The sequence below is a fragment of the Sphaerodactylus townsendi genome, linkage group LG06 (genome assembly GCF_021028975.2).
Source record: "Sphaerodactylus townsendi isolate TG3544 linkage group LG06, MPM_Stown_v2.3, whole genome shotgun sequence".
Taxonomy (NCBI): domain Eukaryota; kingdom Metazoa; phylum Chordata; class Lepidosauria; order Squamata; family Sphaerodactylidae; genus Sphaerodactylus; species Sphaerodactylus townsendi.
Genome location: NC_059430.1, coordinates 5,056,885 through 5,075,915, shown reverse-complemented (window position 1 = coordinate 5,075,915; position 19,031 = coordinate 5,056,885). Strand labels below are relative to the sequence as shown.

Below are 19,031 nucleotides of genomic sequence, written 5' to 3'. Positions count from 1 at the left end.
GGCTGGATGAACATATGTTGGGAGTGCTTTGATTGTGTGTTCCTGCATGGCAGGGGATTGGACTTGATGGCCCTTGGAGTCTCTTCCAACTCTATGATTCTAAGATGATTCTGCTTGGCAGTTTTATATGCCCAGGGAGACTCAAAGCAAAGTCTTCTGAATCTATCTTTGGTAACCTAACTTTTGTGAACTACTGAATTGTAAAAGTTCTTGCTTTTACGCTGAGTTTGTATGAACGTAATTTGCATAGCTGCGACTACGCTCAATTTAATTTTCATAGCCCAGATGACAGCTCTCCAGTTTTACATGTCACTGAACTCTGCTTATTGCTGACATCAGTTGTTTAATTTGGGTGGGAAAGCTGATCAAATGAAGTTGCCTGGCAAGAACAAAATGATAATGATAAAGAAATATATAGTAAAACAACCAACATACTCCAGTATTTTGAAGTCAACAATAGTTTATTAGATGAAGAGTTCAATTTAAGGGTTAGCAGATGGGTCAGTGAGGCAGGCAAGCCGGTTCTGGATCAAGGGCCAATTTCCAGAGTACTACGGGGCAGTTCCCCTTTTGCCCAATGGCCTTCTCAACCTCATTGCATCCACCGGTTCAAGAGGCGCTTATCTGGTTTTCCTCAGCCTCCTTGTGGATTACCGAACACTTGCTGCCATTTGCAAAGAACCATGACAGACAGGACACCTACAACAAGGCCAAAGACAACAGCAGCGCCAACCCCAACGTAGAGGTCTACCTTGCTAAAGTCCACGGCTCGTGGGGCAGGCCCACTGTCAATGCTTCCCCCATAGCCTGGAATGTCACACCCTGGAGGCTCCCAGCCATAGAGGCAGTGGCAGTTTTGATTCGAAAGGTAAATGCCTCGAAGCTGTACTAACTGTTGGATCGCGACTCCACGCCGCTCATCCAACACATGCCATTCATGCAACAAGACCTTTGCCACACCTGGGAGCCTATCCTTCCATTTACACCAGCGCTTGCTCAAACAGCCTCGCGGCTCTAACTCCTAACCGCCGCATTCAGCCCCTGAGCTCCGAATGACAGCCATATTCGTCCAATGGAGGTAACGTGCGGATATTTACACACTGCACTTTTCCACATAAGACACTGTTCTGATCACATTTTTTAAAGTCAGTGAATTTCCCGTCACCTGCTTGCTTGCCACAGTTACCAAACCGATCTCCCATTGAGTTCACGGCCCAGTAAGATATAGCCCGTTGCGGATTCCACACCAAAATATTTTCAGTACAGTAACGTGTGGGTAGAGCAGGTCCCTGAATAGCAGTAACCGTCTTCGCTGCACTTGCTTCCATCTTGTACAGCAACATCTGGGGGGCACTCCACCGCCTTGCCATTGCAATACTCAGGTAAGTCACATTCGCCCGTGGCTTCTCTACAGAGCGTTCCTTCTGGGGCTACTCCACATTCTTTGCAACACAACTCAGAAGTGCACAATGCCCCCTCTGCCTTTGTGCAATCCTCTTGGCAGCACATGTCTTTCTTACACGGCTCTTTGTCCCCACAGTCACACTCTTCTCCTTCTTCTACAATCCCATTCCCACAAGAGCGCAGTGCAAAAGATCTGCTGTTGACTGGAATGTTGTTCAAACACTGAGCTTTGCTGGACTGAATGACCTCAAAGTAACTTCTAACAGAACAATTACTGAAGAAAGGGTTGTCACCATAAGGCCTTCGAGGACTCATAATGCAGTCATGGCCAGGGCCACAGAAACAAATCTTTGACTCATCATCCGGCAGGCCAATAACATGCCCTATTTCGTGGGCAACCGCGATGGCAAAATGCAGCAAGCCCACCTGCCTGGCAGATATTAAAGCTGCTGCCTGATTCTGATCACAGAGACTTCCGCGGGTTTCAGACAATATTTTGCCCTGGAACCAGTACATGTAAAAGTATAGCTGACATCATGTTGCAGGCCGCTGAAGCAGCTTCTTTTTACCCTCCACCGTTAAAGAACGCAACAGCGTCAAAATTTTAGCGGACCAAACCTTGTTCTTCTGTCCAAATCTCAATCCTAACAAGGGAGGATCCGGCTGTCGCCATATGGGTAAATCTAACAGGTCATCCACCATTTGGAATGAAGCCGGACCACATCACGGAGCATGTTGTTTCGATGTTTTCTATCAGATCTATTAAACATGTTTACATCCACTTGGACAAAAAGCTCCAAGTACTTAGAGTATTTCCGTGGATTAAATACATCCTGCGTTCTTAAAATCTGTTCTTGCACCAAGCCCGCTACTAAAGATGCCATCTTTTGACCCCTTAGCCTACAGGTTCCCCGATTGGTCTTGTCTTCCTTTATGTGATAGTATCAATGTGTTGAAATACCAGATGAACCCCTTCAGAGGGCTTTGGCGTTGTACAGTTGCGTTACCAAATCTGGAAAAGACCCCTGAGTCCCGGAGCAAGTGTTGAGGGTCATTAAACTTAATCCTGGCTGCCCCTACCGTGAATCCATGATAGGTGAAAGTAGCCATCTTGGATCTCATGTGATAATTCAGCCGCAGCGCGTCCCGTTTATACGCGCGAAGACCGGGACTTTTTTAGCATGATCGCTTCTGTTTCAAAACTAACGACGTGAACTTCTTTGGCCTTTGGGATGACATAGGAGACGGCTCCGGCCGCATTTGGTCTTCGCTCTTGGTGATACCTGCCATGGGGATCACAACGTCATAAGAAGCAAAGGTAAGAGGACCATGGGACATGCAGACAGTGCCGAGCAGTGAGGACCCTAGTAACATAATGGAGACGCCTAGCTTAAGGAGCCGGATACACTGAAAGGCCTCATCACCCTTTGCCATCAGTCAGCCATACAAATCCTTGGAGCCTTCAATTCAGTTAAAACTAGTTTTGAACGCCGAATAAGATGACTGATACCTCTTGCCTTTATGGCGCCTTTTTTCTTCCTGAAGGGGCGCTCTTCTTTGCATCTGGACCTTCAACTGGCAAGGCTGGAGGCGCAAAGAAAAGAGGAAGAGGCAGAAAGTTCATTTGCCTCAGCAGCAGCTTGGTGTTTCAGAACCACAGAGCAACTGGGGAGTAACAAAGAAAAAGGTCGAGGGTTTGGTACAAGAGTTTAGCATGTGGTGGTACGCTGGAAATTGCACTTTGAAACAGAACCTTCCACCCGACGGCCGTTTCTCTGCGTGCCTCTTTGAATGTGAACATTCTATGGCCAGAAGTAGTGACTGTTCTGTCTGCATGGTCTTCTTTTCTTCACTGGACTTTGCAGCGTCTCCCATCAAGGTAGGCTGTCAATAAACACTAATAAAAACAGAGGCGGGGTTTCAACAAGGTGCCTAAAAACAGGTGGACTTTTCTCCCCCCAGTGAAATTATTCCCTGTGTGTGCAGAGATCAACTACTCGCCAATTTCCCCTCACTGGAAGAATACTTCAACCACTGCTGTCCTCAGCCATAGCAAGTAGGTCAAAAGATATCTGAGCGAAACACCTATTTTGACATCACTGTGGGGAGGGCTCTAATGTTGCTCTTAAAAATGAATTGAACGTAAGAAGTGCCCTGCTGGATCGGACCACTGAGGGGCGGTCTGGCCCAGGACGATGGCGATGGCTCACAGTGGCCAACCAGTTCCTCTGGAGGGCCAATCACAGGGCATAGAGGCCTTACCCTGATATTGCCTCCCAGCACTGGTAGCCATAGGCTTCCATTTCGGCCTCAAAAGTGCGGAAGTTCCCTTTATCGCTACGGTTCGTGAGATACCAATAGACCCTCTCCATTTATAATTATAGTTAAATGGAAAATCAAACATTCGGTGTGGGAGTGATTTGAGATGGATAAGCACGAAGACATGGAAAAATCTGGTACACATTAACATGCAAAACAGGGTAGAACCATCAGCATCATCAGGTGAAGGATCTCAGGAAGTAAGTGCTGGGACACACCCTTTGCTACTTGAGAACCTATGGAACCACTGCCGAAGCAGATAGTATTGAACTCGGTGTCCCAGTGGTCCAACTGTATACAAGACAGATTTATACGTGGTCAGAGACACCCACACAAATACACAGTTGCTTTATGCACTGTTGGCTTTATCGTGCACCTTGATGAGATTTTACACCATGGACAAATTCCTAATATATTATTCTGTGTTTTCTGGTTAAAGGATGTGTAACGGAAAAAACCCAACAGTTCTATTCTATGACATGTCCACTCCAACACACCTGCCTTACAAACAGGATCTGCCCTGCCTTGCATGGATGATAAGTAGGCCGCTTCATCAGAAGTTGGAGAAGTCTCTACCCTTGTACTCCAAGAGCATCTTTGGCACATAAAGGTAAGAGGTAGCACTGAGCGTCTGGAAACACCAGCAACTATGCCATTCTATGTGACAAAAGAGGACAAAAGAGGACAACCAAGATAATTGAGGGGCCGAAGCAGCTTTCTTATGAGCAAAGAGTGATGAATCAGATACCTTTCAGCTTAGAGAAAAGACGCAAAGGGCAGACAGGAGCAAACAGCCTTGGTTCTCGGATTAACGCCACCAGCTATTTCTGGATTAAGAGGTGCCGCCAGTTATAGTCTTGCAGATCATGTTTAGAAACCCAAGGTTGCTCGTGTCCTTAGAATGGTTGTGCAGTAAATCCTACAGGGCATGAATTCCATTCAGTGGGTCTTGTGCAAAAGAACTTAACAGCATGGATTGTGGTTGGCAACGGCTGAAACCTCTGTGCATATTTCTTGTGTGGCTGCTTTCTGCCCGTGGGGCAAGTCTGAACAAATATATGACATTCTTACATTTATTTGAACAAATATATTACATAGTTTACATGGCAAGGAGTATTTGCAATGGGAATGGGAATAGATGGTTTTGAAAGAAGTGACGAAGGACAAACGGCTGCTTGAACCCTTCACAACTTGCTCCTCTCCCATCCCCCGTTTTTGGGCGACCCAGCCTTTCTCTCAGCAAAGTCTCTGCAACGCCTGTTTTCACTCAGCGCCAACATGGAAGTCTGCGTTGGCTAATCAAGGGTCCCAGTTTGGACCAAAAGAAAGTAATCAGGGCTACCCCCACCAGCACAGCAGGAATCACCACTTTAATAGCAAAACTGAACAGGTGTGCAGTAAAAGCGTGCGTGGGGTAGCCACTATCCACGCTTCCCCCTGCACCAAAATGCTTGCAGTCTGGAGGGGCCCAGCCAAAATGACAGTGGCAATGGTTTTGATTGTTGCAGTAGCCTCTGCCATGACACTTTGTCATTGGGTCACACTTTGATTTCAAAATGGACAAGGGAACACATGTCCGGTTCAGGCATACCTTTCTTCGGTTGCATTTTGTGCCATCTGGCACTGCTCCTGCGTCTTCGACACCGTATCCTTCTTGGTACTTGATGGTCCAGCAAAACTCACCGTTGATCAAGAAATGAGCTTGGGTTAACGGGTCGAGTTCCTTCATGACATTGGAGCAATACAGCCTTCCGCACTGGACGTTTTCTTCCTTGCATTTCACAAAGCCTTGTCCGTCTCCACCACAGTTGCCGATCTGGTCCCCAATCATATTCAGCGTTCTGAAACAGCTCAGAGAAGCAGCTCTGGCTTCTTTGCCGAAGATATCTGCACACTGAAGATGGGGAGACAAACATTTATTTGCATAACAATAGGCGTCCTTCATGCAGACTGTCCCATCTTGTTTGTACCGTCCCTTCTGGGCAGCAATCATATCGCTCTCAGTCCCATTAATATTCTTCAAGGTTGTCGCGACATGCTACGCAAGCTGGCATCGACAGAGCATTCCCCTGGCGTGGCAATTTGACAGTTTTTTGCAGCACTCCTTCTTTGGAACACACCCGCTTCTTTGCCTTGAAGGTGGCAGTTGGGTGGCAAACAGGGGTCCCGCCTGGATCAGTGCCGCTTTTGTCCCGCTAATCGCGACTGCTCTCCCTCATCCACCACTCTTTATTGCCATTATGCCCTTGGGAACTTTGAAAACGAACGTAAAGGGTGGCTTGTTGCGCAGGCAGTCCAGCTTGTGGTTCATTCGTAGACGTGACATCTCTCTTGCGCTGCAGTTGCTGAACATGGCAAACTTTGCATGAAAGCCATGCATGATGCAGCTTGCTTGTTGGTCGCAAAAACAGAAGGGTCCGTCATGGCGTAAGCCAATGTTATGACCCAACATATGAGAGACAATCTTGGAGTATTGAACCAGATCCCTGCTTAGGTAGGGGTCTATCGCTACAGAAAAATTTGCCTTGCAGATTTCTCCATGGTATGACTCCCAGGGCTCCTTATTAAATCTCTGATGAATAAACAAGTGGGTAACATCTCGGTGGACTTCCTCAGAGTGGGCTATTTTCCATTCCCTGAAATTCTCAATGAGCTCAGTGCCATTTTGAGGACGTTTTCATGGGGCTGGCGTTGTTTCCAGATAACAGTCAGGCTCCACCAGAGTCACATCAATATTCAAGCGAACATGATACAGACATACACCATATCCGTAACTGTGGTCCAAAAAATAATATGTATCACCTCTGGTTTCATTTCTTGTCTTCTATAGCTTGAACATGTTAAGCTACCAATCAAACAATGTGTAGCTCAATATACAATGGATGATTCATAAATCTAAAATCAGCGTTCCTTCTCCGCACTTCTTCTGCCCGGTGTTTTGGATCGTCGGCTTTCAGGAGACTGCGGGGCTGAAGCCAGTTTTATTGGTCAAGTAGAGGAGATGCTGAAAGGTCTGGGAACCTTCTAAAGGTTCGATGCCGTAATCTAGACCTCTGAATTTTAGGAATCCCCTCAGGCCAAAGCAAATGCTGAGAGCTACCAGCGAATCCTTCACGCCTTCCACAGACCCTTCATAGTAGCATCCAGCAGGAATGTGGGGGTGGCTTTTCACCTTTCTGCCCTCAGAATCGTAGGTGAAGACTGGCAGGTTTTCCACCAGAAAGTTATTCCTTTTCTTCAGCCGAATTGTGTGTTCTTTTCCTGCCGCCTGGATGATGTAAGAAATGTCTTCCTTCTTGGCCTTCCCTGACCCTTCTTCTAGCCGCCTGGGAATAACTATTTCAGAGGGTATGGAGGGAAAGATGCACCCCGCCACTATAACATATAACGGGAAACAAAGCCAGGTCCTCCGGTCTTCTATACAACTAGCCATAATTTAACTCAGTCTTGGGTCCAGCTTGTTTCAAATGTTGCTCACTGGTTTTAAGTAACCTGGAATAGAAAAGAGAGATTGATGAACACATTTCGCTGCCTTATACTGAGTCAGACCATTGTTCTGTCAAGGTCAGAATTACTTGCTCTGACTGGCAGCTGCTCTCTACAGCCTTTCACATCACCTGACTTGTTCAACTGGGGGTTGGACCTGGCCTCTTCAGCATACAGAGGAGGTACTTGACCATTGCACCTTGGCCCCTCCCCACAAATGGGGACCATGAGCACACAGGGGAGTCATACAGGGGTCTTCGACCTGCGGCTCTCCAGATGTTCATGGACTACAAATCCCATCAGCCCCTGCCAGCATGGCCAATTGGGATTCGTAGTCCATGAACAGGGGTTGATGGGATTTGTAGTCCATGAACATCTGGAGAGCAGCAGGTTGCAGACCCCTTAATCTCAGAGGAGTTTACAGCACTCGTCCTGAGAACAGCCGGCCAGCTGAAGAACACCAGATCACCTTCAAATATCTGTGCCTGCCTGCCTGGCCCATCTTTTGTTGCTGATAATGTTTTTCTTTCTTTGCTGCTGATCCAATTCCCCTTCACACCATTCCCCGCACAATCACCTGCGTCCTAATTGGTCCAGCTGGAGAGGGTGCCTTACTTTTCAAAGTAAGATTCTGGCCTGTTTCATTGCAGAGATATAAGTGATACACATTTGCCCTTATTGTCTCCACAACAAAAATGAGTCAAGAGCTCATTTTCGCTCCATGAACACAACTCCCAGGTGTTAACAACCTTAAATCCAGGAAAGACAAATCCCATCAACCCCTGTTCATGGACAACAAATCCCAATTGGCCATGCTGGCAGGGGCTGATGGGAATTGCTTATTTATGACCAAGCCACACGCTTGGGACACTGTCATGAACCCCCCCCCCCCCCCGCCTCACATCTCAGCCCAGTTTCTCTCCCATCTATCTACATTTCCTCAGCCTTTTGAAACCTGCTTCTAGCACAATGCCCCCCCCCCGCCCCCTCCCATTGCCTCTCCAACTCTGAAGAGGAGAAAATCCTCTGAAGATGCCAGCCACAGATGCAGGCAAAATGTCAGGAGAACATGCTACTGGAACACAACCATACAACCCAGAAAACCCAGAACACCCTAGTGCAGTGATGGAGAACCTATGGCACAGGTGCCAGAGGTGGCACTCGGAGCCCTCTCTGTGGGCACGCGCACACAGAGTTCGTCATGCAAGTGGAAAATCACCCCCCCCACACACACACACACATCTAGGCTGGCCTGGGCCACTGAGCACAACATGCGCGCACTGCAGTGAGCAGGGAGGACTCGGCTGGCGGGGCTGGCGCTTGTGCTCCAGGGGGCTGCTGCCCGAGGGGGAGGGATGCAGAGGAGGCAGAGATGCTAGAGAGGCTCAGAGCGGTGCACAAGGGACTTGCTGGAGGCTAGAGCGGGCTGGCCCCTGCTCGAGTGGGTGGGGCAGAGGAAGAGGGAGCCAACCGTTTTTTTTCTAAACCAAAACCTCAGCATTCAGGTTACACTGCCGGGTTGGCACTTTGCGATAAACAAGTGGGTTGCAATTTGGGCACTCGGTCTCAAAAAGGTTCGCCATCACTGCCCTTGTGATTCCAGCCACGAAAGCCTTCGACAATACATTGAACATAACTCACATTTGTAGGATAATGAGTCAAGAGCTCATTTTCCCTCCATGAACACAACTCCCAGGTGATAACAACCTTAAATCCAGGAAAGACCATTTTCCTATCTTCCTGGCTACTAATTGCACACCTGTGTCAAGAATGCCACCTGGTCCAGGTGAATCACTGTCTATCAAATTCGTTTTAGCTATGATTATTCAGGTGCCCCTCCCACCACACATAGTCTGCCGGCCTCATCCTTACAGCTTTGATCCAATGGGATCCCAGATCCTTCAAAGAACACAATCAAAGGTCTACCAAAAGCCAGCCAGCGTTCAAGATTTTGGCCCGAAGCAACTACAGATCCTGTTTCTGTACCAAAATTAGCCAATAGCAGACTTCCTTCACTGGCATCAAGTTGCATAAGAAGGGCATCTTTGTGGTCAGTTCACCTCTACAACCCTTTTCTATCACCACAAACATGACATCACCAGACCCAGTCCTCTGTCAGACAGGTAGGCTATGGCTTTTCCCCTTCCCTTTTCCCTTCCTTCCCAAGATTAGACCGCAATGTTCTTTTTCCTGCTTTCTGTCTCTTAACTTCTCCATTCCTGGTCAGGTTCTCTTCACTCTTGTTAGGAACGTCCATCTTTCTCCCCTACATTCTGAGCCTGTCCTGTCACACCAACTGGTCTTAATTTGGGGGACTTTGCTCCTCTCTGTGGATAGACTTGCTTCAGAATAGCAAAATGGGAGAAACAAAGTTTGGAGTGAAGAAGAAGAAGAGTTTGGATTTATATCCCCCCTTTCTCTCCTGCAGGAGACTCAAAGGGGCTTACAATCTCCTTGCCCTTCCCCCCTCACAACAAACACCCTGTGAGGTAGGTGCGGCTGAGAGAGCTCCAAGAAGCTGTGACTAGCCCAAGGTCACCCAGCTGGCGTGTGTGGGAGTGCACAGGCTAATCTGAATTCCCCAGATAAGCCTCCACAGCTCAGGCGGCAGAGCTGGGAATCAAACCCGGTTCCTCCAGATTAGATACACGAGCTCTTAACCTCCTACGCCACTGCTGCTCCAATTAAAGAGTAACTAGGATCATGCAAAATGAATGTTTACTTTCATTGTATTTCTAATTTCCTAGTCTGTATCATGGTTAGAATGATGAATGATGGCCATTGGTAGCATCACCTGCCTTGTCCCTTGGTTTTTTTCAATTAGCGATTGCTATGTCCCCATAATGCAATAATCTATTACCATGATCTATTTTCCTCTGATTCCCAGCTTTCACATTTTCAAAGTAAGATTCTAGCCTGTTTGATTGCAGAGATATAAGTGATACACATTTCCCCTTATTGTCTCCACAACAAAAATGCCACACAGCTGGGAATTCAAAGGAATGTAAATCATGGCAATAGACTGTCATAACTTTATTGTGCTAGCTAGTGTGATCTATTAATTGCTGGGATTTGTTGTTTTGTTGTTGTTTAATGCTGGGGAAAGGCCCTCTAGTGGCAGGGAGAGGCAAGAGCAAACAAAAATGGGGGGGGCAGTGCTGCATGGGTGCCCCATTGCTGCTGCAAATGCCTTCGCATTTGCAGCAACCACACAGGGTACAGTAAGAATCCTCCCTATGTGGAAACAGCCAAAGTAGTGCAACAGCGCCCTTCACAACTCTGCAAAAATATGGTCACTCCACCCCTCCCTTGGAAATCTCTGGTTCCTACTCTGTCATCGCAAACTTTGACCAGTGGAACATCCTGCTTCCTGGTCTTCCGCTGCCACACCTCACCCCCCTTTTGCCTCCACTCAGCACCCCATCACCAAAATCAGCCACCTGTTGCATTGTCCTTGTGGCGAAACAGGCTTGCCTATGGCTTACAGGCCCTAGTTCGCCCTCTGACCTCTCCCAGAGTTGCCAACCTTCACCTGGAGAGGGCTATCTTATTTCCAGGGTTCGCTGCCACCACCTAGTCAGTTTTTGGATTGTCCACTGGGAAGGACCAGGACTTCCCAGTCTCCTCTCCCACTAGCGCAGGGGTCGGGAACCTTTTCCCCTCAAAGAGCCATTTGGCTCACCACCAAATTTGGCTCACCACCAAAGAGCCATTTGGCTCACCCCCCCACCCACTCGCTCGCCCCGCGTCCGCTCCACCGCCGACTTGCTCGCTCGCTCTCCCTCCCCCCGCCCGCTCACCCCCCCCCCGCGGGCAAGAGATGTGCCCGCCCTGCTTCCTACAGGGTGGGCGAAGAGGGGCCCAGCGGCTCGGCCTGCCCGGCCGCCGGGAGAGAGCCCGCCCCGCAAGCAGCAGGGCGGGCAGGAGCCAAAGCCCGCGGTGTGGCCTCGCCGGCCGCGGGCTAGAGATGTGCCCGCCCTGCTTCCTGCAGGGCGGGCGAAGAGGGGCCTGGCGGCTCAGCCTGTCCGGCCGCCGGGAGAGCCCCCGCCATGCAAGCAGCGGGGTGGGCAGGAACCAAAGCCCGTGGCGCGGCCTCACCGGACGCGGGCTAGGGATGTGCCCGCCCTGCTTCCTGCAGGGCGGGCGAAGAGGGGCCCAGCGGCTCGGCCCGTCCGGCCACCGGGAGAGCGCCCGCCCCGCAAGCAGCGGGGTGGGCAGGAGCCAAAGCCCGTGGCGCGGCCTCGCTGGCCGCGGGCTAGAGATGTGCCCGCCCTGCTTCCTGCAGGGCAGGCGAAGAGGGGGCCGGCGGCTCCGCTCATGGAGCCGCAGAACAGTGGCGGAAGAGCTGCGGGTTCCCAACCCCTGCACTAGCATGTCCCAAACGGGGGGGGGGGGGCACACGCGGTACAGAGAACGGTCCACTCCTGGTAAAGATTTAACAAAGTCAATTCTTTAATAACAGAAGAATAATGTAGAGAGCTTTTCTGGCACAGCCCCCAAAGACAACAAGGAACACCAACTAGAGAAAAGCAAACCGCAAGTCCTCTGGCCCTGTCACTACCACATACCCTGCCTACTAGTTGTTGCCCACCAGCGTAGGTCCTTGGCTTAAGTAGGTATTGCTTATGAGGAAGCTCCCATCACTGGACCTAGCACACGGCCTGCAGGGAAATGGCCGCTGCCTTCTCTCCCAGGCAGAGCCTTCCTCTTCCCAGAGCCCAGCAAGACAAGAAGAAGAACCCACCCACAGGGTTCTGGCTGGTTTTATCTCTCCTTTTTTTCCTCCCCTTTTTTGGCTCCCCCTGATGTTGTTGCCAGGCTCACTGCAACTCCTGCCCACCCGCTCTATGGTGCCTAATTGGGGACAAAAGGAAGGGCAGGGGAAGAAAAAAATAGAATAGAATAGAATAGAATAGAATCTTTATTGGCCAAGTGTGATTGGACACACAAGGAATTTGTCTCCGGTGCATATGCTCTCAGTGTACATAAAAGAAAATACATTTGTCAAGAATCATAAGGTACAGCACTTAATGATTGTCATATAGGTCTAGTAAGCAATCAGGAAACAATCAATAGTAATAAAAACATAAAATGTAAAATCATAAAATAAAATAAAATAAAATAAAATAAATAAAAACATTTATCCACAGTCCTAACCACGGACTGTCCCTTCTTCATCCTCAGCATTGGCTTCATCTCTCTTTCAGAATGCACACAACACGAACTCCTTGTTCATCAAAAGCTTCCAGAGCTTCCTCTCCTGATCTTCCTACTCTCCTGCCTCAATATACACCCACCCACCTCCGCGTCTGTTCCCATTTGCTTTCTCCTTCCCCTTGATGGCTCCCTCTTGTCAGTTTTAGCTCACTAGCTCCTGGAAACAAAGACTGGTCGTCCTGTATTCCGCGTTGCACCCTGCGCATTGTGAGCACTACACACATAGACCCCAACTCCCCACAAGCCAACATCTTTCTCCACTCTGTCTTCGTGTTCACCATCAGGCTCATGAAGGTGTTTAAAAAATATGTCAGGGATATAATACGGATCCTTCAGGGGTCTTGAGGATTCAGACACCGTCCTTCTGGCCTTTAGGTGCACCCATGTTTCTGAAGCAGCAGGAGCAGCAGTGGCGTAGGAGGTTAAGAGCTCGTGTGTCTAATCTGGAGGAACCGGGTTTGATTCCCAGCTCTGCCGCTTGAGTTGTGGAGGCTTATCTGGGGAATTCAGATTAGCCTGTGCACTCCCACACACGCCAGCCGGGTGTCCTTGGGCTAGTCACAGCTTCTCGGAGCTCTCTCAGCCCCACCTACCTCACAGGGCAAGGAGATTGTAAGCCCCTTTGAGTCTCCTATAGGAGAGAAAGGGGGGATATAAATCCAAACTCTTCTTCTTGAAGGTTAGCTCTACCTCCAGGCTGTTGTGTAAGAGAAAGTACATCAAATAGCTAACCTTCTTTCCCCCTCCCCACAGAAAACCAAACCCACAATTGTATGAGGTGTACGTACTCCGAGACATCGGTGACAAACGTGGGAGTGAAGGGATGGGGGCTCATGGACAACTTCAGGTGTTCATCCCAAAGGCTATCGGTTTTTTCTCGTCTCTTTGAACGTGAACATTCCACAGCCTGAATGTGGAATGAAAAGGCAGGGAATGATTGGCTGGAAGCTCCTTCCTAAGGATGGGCGTCCGTTTGCCGCCCGGCTCCTGGATTCCACCCAAGGCCAGCCCTTTGGGCAAGGAGCTCCAAGGACTGATACGTTGCAGTTTTGCTCTTTGGCCCATTCATCTTATTTTTTAAAATTCATTATTATTTCCTTTCTGGACAAAGGTGTCAGGTTTTCCAACAGGGAGTCTCAACAATTTGGACCTTGGGTCTGAAGAAATTGCAGGCCTAAGGAGGCTGCCATTTTAAGGGAGCAAGACAGCTTCTGTGGAGTGTTGCCTGGCAACAGGGAGAGCCTCTGTGAGAAGTTGCCTAGCAACCAGAAGAGCAGACAGAGGTGGGACCAAGAGCCTCCCAAGAACAGAACTGCCTTGGTGGGATCACTGCAAAGGCCTCATCTCTCTCTCTCTCTCTCTCTCTCTCTCTCTCTCTCTCTCTCTCTCTCTCTCTCTATCTATCTATCTATCTATCTATCTATCTTATATACTGCCCCATCCCCTAAGGGGTCTGTTCCCCACAGTGACACAAACCAGATGCTCCCCAGAAAAGCCCACAAGTAGGACATAGAGGTCCAAGCAGCGCACTTCTGTGGCTCCCTCCAGTAACTGGCATTGTGAAATACACTGAACATGGAGGTTCCATTGAGCCATCCTGTCTATTAGTGGCTGGTGCCCTCAAGACACTTGGCTTTGGGCTGTAGCAATGGGTTGTAGCAATGGGCTGGTACCAGTTCAGGGTGCAAGTTTCAGGAGGCCAGCAGCCAGCTCTGTCTCCAGCAAAACATATCATCAGGAAATCTGGATTTGATTTAGATGAAGGAGGAGTGAAAATTGGTGGAAAGAACATTACCAGTTTTGGATAGGCAAATGACACCACCAGGGGTGTAACAAGGCAAACTGGAGCCCTGGGCAAAACCTGAGTTGGATGCCCGCCCCCCCCTCATGGGCAGCCACCCCACCATAACCAAAACATTTTTTTGCACCAGGACATTGGTGCCTGCAGGGGGTACATTTTTAGACATATCGGCACCAAAACTTCAGCGTATCATCAGGAGACTGTCCTTATGCTACCCACAAGTTTGGTGCAGTTTGGTTCAGGGCGGACAAAGTTATGGACCCTCAAAAGGGTAGCCCCCATCTCCTTAGCTCCCATTGGACAGAATGGGAGATGGGGGCTAAGGCAGGTGTGCTAAGGCAGGTGTACTAAGATGTGCTAAAGCATGTGTACTAAGGTGTACTAAGGTGTGCTAAGGCAGGTGTACAGAGGTGTACTAAGGCAGGTGTACAGAGGTGTGCTAAGGCAGGTGTACTAAGGTGTACTAAGGTGTGCTAAGGCAGGTGTACAGAGGTGTGCTAAGGCAGGTGTACTAAGGTGTACTAAGGTGTGCTAAGGCAGGTGTACAGAGGTGTACTAAGGCAGGTGTACAGAGGTGTGCTAAGGCAGGTACAGAGGTACTTTAAGGCAGGTACTATAAGCGGTACTAAGGTGTGCTTAAGGCAGGTGTACAGAGGTGTTGCTAAGGCAAAGGCGTGTACTAAAAGGTTGCATGCTAAAGCGCAGGTGTGGGACGGTGTACTAAAGTGTGCTAAGGCAGGTGTACTAAGGTGTACTAAGGCAGGTGTACTAAGGTGTACTAAGGTGTGCTAAGGAAAGTATACCAAGGTGTACAAAGGTGTGCTAAAGCTGGTGTACTAAGGTGTACTAAGGTGTACTAAGGTGTGCCAAGGCAGGTGTACAAAGGGGTACTAAGGTGTGCAAAGGCAGGTGTAATAAAATGTCCTAAGGTGTGCCAAGGCAGGTGTACTAAGGCAGGTATACTAAGGTGTGCCGAGGCAGGTGTACTAAGGTGTACTAAGGCAGGTGTACTAAGGTGTACTAAGGTGTGCTAAAGCAGGTGTACTAAGGTGTGCTAAGGTGTGCTAAGGCAGGAGTACTAAGATGTACTAAGGTGTGCAAAGGCAGGTGTACAAAGGTGTGCTAAGGCAGGTGTACTAAGGTGTACTAAGGTGTGCTAAGTCAGATGTACTAAGGTGTACTAAAGTGTACTAAAGTGTGCTAAGGCAGGTGTACTAAGGTGTACTAAGGTGTGCTAAGTCAGATGTACTAAGGTGTACTAAAGTGTACTAAAGTGTGCTAAGGCAGGTGTACCAAGGTATACTAAGGCAGGTGTGCTAAGGCAGCCGTACCAATCGTGCCAAGGCAGGCGTACCAAAGTGAACCATGCGTACCAAGGCAGGTGCATTACGCGTATTGCTGCGTATTACGGCAGGTGAATTCAAGTTACTAAGGCAGGTGGCATTTACGTGCATTAAGGTGCAATTCAAGGCAGGTGTATTGCTGCGTATTAAGATGCACTAAGGCAGGTGGAACTAAGGTGCATTAAGGTGTACTAAGGCAGGCAGGCATTAAGGCGTACTAAGGTGTACTATGCGTACTTTGCCAGGTGTATTAAGGTGTATTAAAGTTACAAAGGCAGGTGTATTAAGGTGCATTAAGGTGCACTAAGGCAGGTGTATTAAGGTGTATTAAGGTGCACTAAGGCAGGTGTATTATTGCGCACTAAGGCGTACCTGGATAAGGCAGGTGCATTATGCGTATTAAGCTGCGGCACTAAGGCAGGTGTATTAAGGTGTATTAGGTGCATCTGGCGCAGGTGTACCTGCTGCGTACTAAGGCAGGTGTACAGAGGTGTACCAAGGCAGGTGTATTACGTATTAAAGCAGTACTCAAGGCATAATATGCATTAGGTGCACTAAGGCAGGTAATTAAGGTGCACCTGCTGCGTACAGAGGCGTACTAAGGCAGGTAATTAAGGTAAAGCAAGGCAGGTACTAAGGTGTACTAAGGTGCGCTTAAGGCGCGTGCTGCTAAGGTGCGCTAAGGTGCGCTAAGGCAGGTGCACTAAAGTGTAATTGAAGCAGCTGTACCTTACGTGTGCTTAAGGCAGGTGTACTTGCTGCGTACTTAAGGTGCGGCTAAGGCAAGTGTGCTAAGGTGTGCTAAGTCAGGTGTACTAAGGTGTACTAAGGTGTGCTAAGGCAAGTGTGCTAAGGTGTGCTAAGGTGTGCTAAGGCAGGTGTACTAAAGTGTACTAAAGCAGCTGTACTAAGGTGTGCTAAGGCAGGTGTACTAAGGTGTACTAAGGTGTGCTAAGGCAGGTGTACAAAGGTGTGCCAAGGCAGGTGTACTAAGGTATGCTAAGGCAGGTGTACTAAGGTGTCCTAAGGTGTGCTAAGGCAGGTGTACTAAGGTGTGCTAAGGCTGGTGTACTAAGGTGTACTAAGGTGTGCCAAGGCAGGTGTAATAAAATGTCCTAAGGTGTGCCAAGGCAGGTGTACTAAGGCAGGTATACTAAGGTGTACTAAGGTGTGCCAAGGCAGGTGTACTAAGGTGTACTAAGGCAGGTGTACTAAGGTGTGCTAAAGCAGGTGTACTAAGGTGTACTAAGGTGTGCTAAGGCAGGAGTACTAAGATGTACTAAGGTGTGCTAAGGCAGGAGTACTAAGATGTACTAAGGTGAGCAAAGGCAGGTGTACAAAGGTGTGCTAAGGCAGGTGTACTAAGGTGTACTAAGGTGTGCTAAGGCAGGAGTACTAAGATGTACTAAGGTGTGCTAAGGCAGGAGTACTAAGATGTACTAAGGTGAGCAAAGGCAGGTGTACAAAGGTGTGCTAAGGCAGGTGTACTAAGGTGTACTAAGGTGTGCTAAGTCAGATGTACTAAGGTGTACTAAAGTCTACTAAAGTGTGCTAATGCAGGTGTACCAAGGTATACTAAGGCAGGTGTGCTAAGGCAGTTGTACTAATGTGTGCTAAGGCAGGTGTACTAAAGTGAACTAACGTGTACTAAGGCAGGTGTATTAGGGTGTATTAAGGTGTATTAAGGCAGGTGTATTAAGGTGTATTAAAGTTACTAAGGCAGGTGTATTAAGGTGTATTAAGGTGCACTAAGGCAGGTGTATTAAGGTGTATTAAGGTGTACTAAGGCAGGTGTATTAAGGTGTATTAAGGTGTACTAAGGCAGGTGTATTAAGGTGTATTAAGGTGTATTAAGGCAGGTGTATTAAGGTGTACTAAGGCAGGTGTATTAAGGTGCACTAAGGCAGGTGTATTAAGGTGTATTAAGGTGCACTAAGGCAGGTGTATTAAGGTGTATTAAGGTGTACTAAGGCAGGTGTATTAAGGTGTATTAAGGTGTACTAAGGCAGGTGTATTAAGGTGTATTAAGGTGTATTAAGGTGTACTAAGGTGTACTAAGGTGTGCTAAGGCAGGTGTACTAAGGTGTACTAAGGTGTGCTAAGTCAGATGTACTAAGGTGTACTAAGGTGTACTAAAGTGTGCTAAGGCAGGTGTACCAAGGTATACTAAGGCAGGTGTGCTAAGGCAGTTGTACTAATGTGTGCTAAGGCAGGTGTACTAAGGTGAACTAAGGTGTACTAAGGCAGGTGTATTAAGGTGTATTAAGGTGTACTAAGGCAGGTGTATTAAGGTGTATTAAGGTGAACTAAGGCAGGTGTATTAAGGTGTATTAAGGTGTACTAAGGCAGGTGTATTAAGGTGTATTAAGGTGTACTAAGGCAGGTGTATTAAGGTGTATTAAGGTGTACTAAGGCAGGTGTATTAAGGTGTATTAAGGTGTACTAAGGCAGGTGTATTAAGGTGTATTAAGGTGTACTAAGGCAGGTGTATTAAGGTGTATTAAGGTGTACTAAGGCAGGTGTATTAAGGTGTACTAAGGCAGGTGTATTAAGGTGTATTAAGGTGCACTAAGGCAGGTGTATTAAGGTGTATTAAGGTGCACTAAGGCAGGTGTATTAAGGTGTATTAAGGTGTGCTTAGGCATGTGTATTAAGGTGTATTAAGGTGTACTAAGGCAGGTGTATTAAGGTGTACTAAGGTGTACTAAGGCAGGTGTATTAAGGTGTATTAAGGTGCACTAAGGCAGGTGTATTAAGGTGTATTAAGGTGTACTAAGGCAGGTGTATTAAGGTGTAGTAAGGTGTACTAAGGCAGGTGTATTAAGGTGTACTAAGGCAGGTGTATTAAGGTGTACTAAGGCAGGTGTATTAAGGTTACTAAGGCAGGTGTATTAAGGTGTACTAAGGCAGGTGTATTAAGGTGTACTAAGGCAGGTGTATTAAGGTGTATTAAGGTGTACTAAGGCAGGTGTATTAAGGTGAACTAACGTGTACTAAGGCAGGTGTATTAAGGTGTATTAAGGTGTACTAAGGCAGGTGTATTAAGGTGTGTTAAGGTGTACTAAGCCAGGTGTATTAAGGTGTATTAAGGTTACTAAGGCAGGTGTATTAAGGTGTACTAAGGTGCACTAAGGCAGGTGTATTAAGGTGTATTAAGGTGTACTTAGGCAGGTGTATTAAAGTGGCGCCCTGGGCACCTTGCCCAATGGGCATTATGCCCCTGTTTTGGGTCCCAGTGGGCAGAACAACAGGGTTAAAACTCTTGAAATAAATAAAAAGCATCAGCCAAGAAGAAATATGTTGAGGGTCACAGGTTGCACATTTGTTATCTGCATTCAGACTCAACAATTGCTTTCCTATGGACTGTCAGACCCTGTCAAAAAGACACTGTTGACTGTGTGTCTGTCAGTTGTTTTGCATTGCATCCTACAAGGTGGTCTACTTTGAGAATCACTGCTTCA

General features: G+C 48.0%; 2 protein-coding genes across 2 annotated transcripts in view; both read right to left on the bottom strand.

The window, feature by feature from the left end:
* Positions 1–481: 481 nt before the first annotated feature.
* On the bottom strand, positions 482–7,156 carry LOC125434664 (disintegrin and metalloproteinase domain-containing protein 21-like). The gene is made up of 7 exons (XM_048500207.1): positions 6,686–7,156; positions 5,960–6,376; positions 5,315–5,617; positions 2,915–2,988; positions 2,561–2,687; positions 1,265–1,905; positions 482–968 (listed from the first exon to the last, which is right to left on the bottom strand). Exons 1-7 carry the CDS (start codon positions 7,154–7,156, stop codon positions 635–637), a joined length of 2,367 nt encoding a protein of 788 aa, XP_048356164.1. The 3' UTR covers positions 482–634.
* Positions 7,157–12,576: 5,420 nt separating this feature from the next.
* Positions 12,577–19,031, bottom strand: part of HEATR4 (HEAT repeat containing 4) — a 25,161-nt gene continuing 18,706 nt past the window's right edge. The window contains exons 8-9 of the mRNA XM_048500206.1: positions 13,215–13,333; positions 12,577–12,766 (exon numbers count right to left, since the gene is read on the bottom strand). Of these exons, the coding sequence (XP_048356163.1) occupies positions 12,577–12,766; positions 13,215–13,333 (309 nt within the window). The remainder of the gene's footprint in view (positions 12,767–13,214; positions 13,334–19,031) is intronic.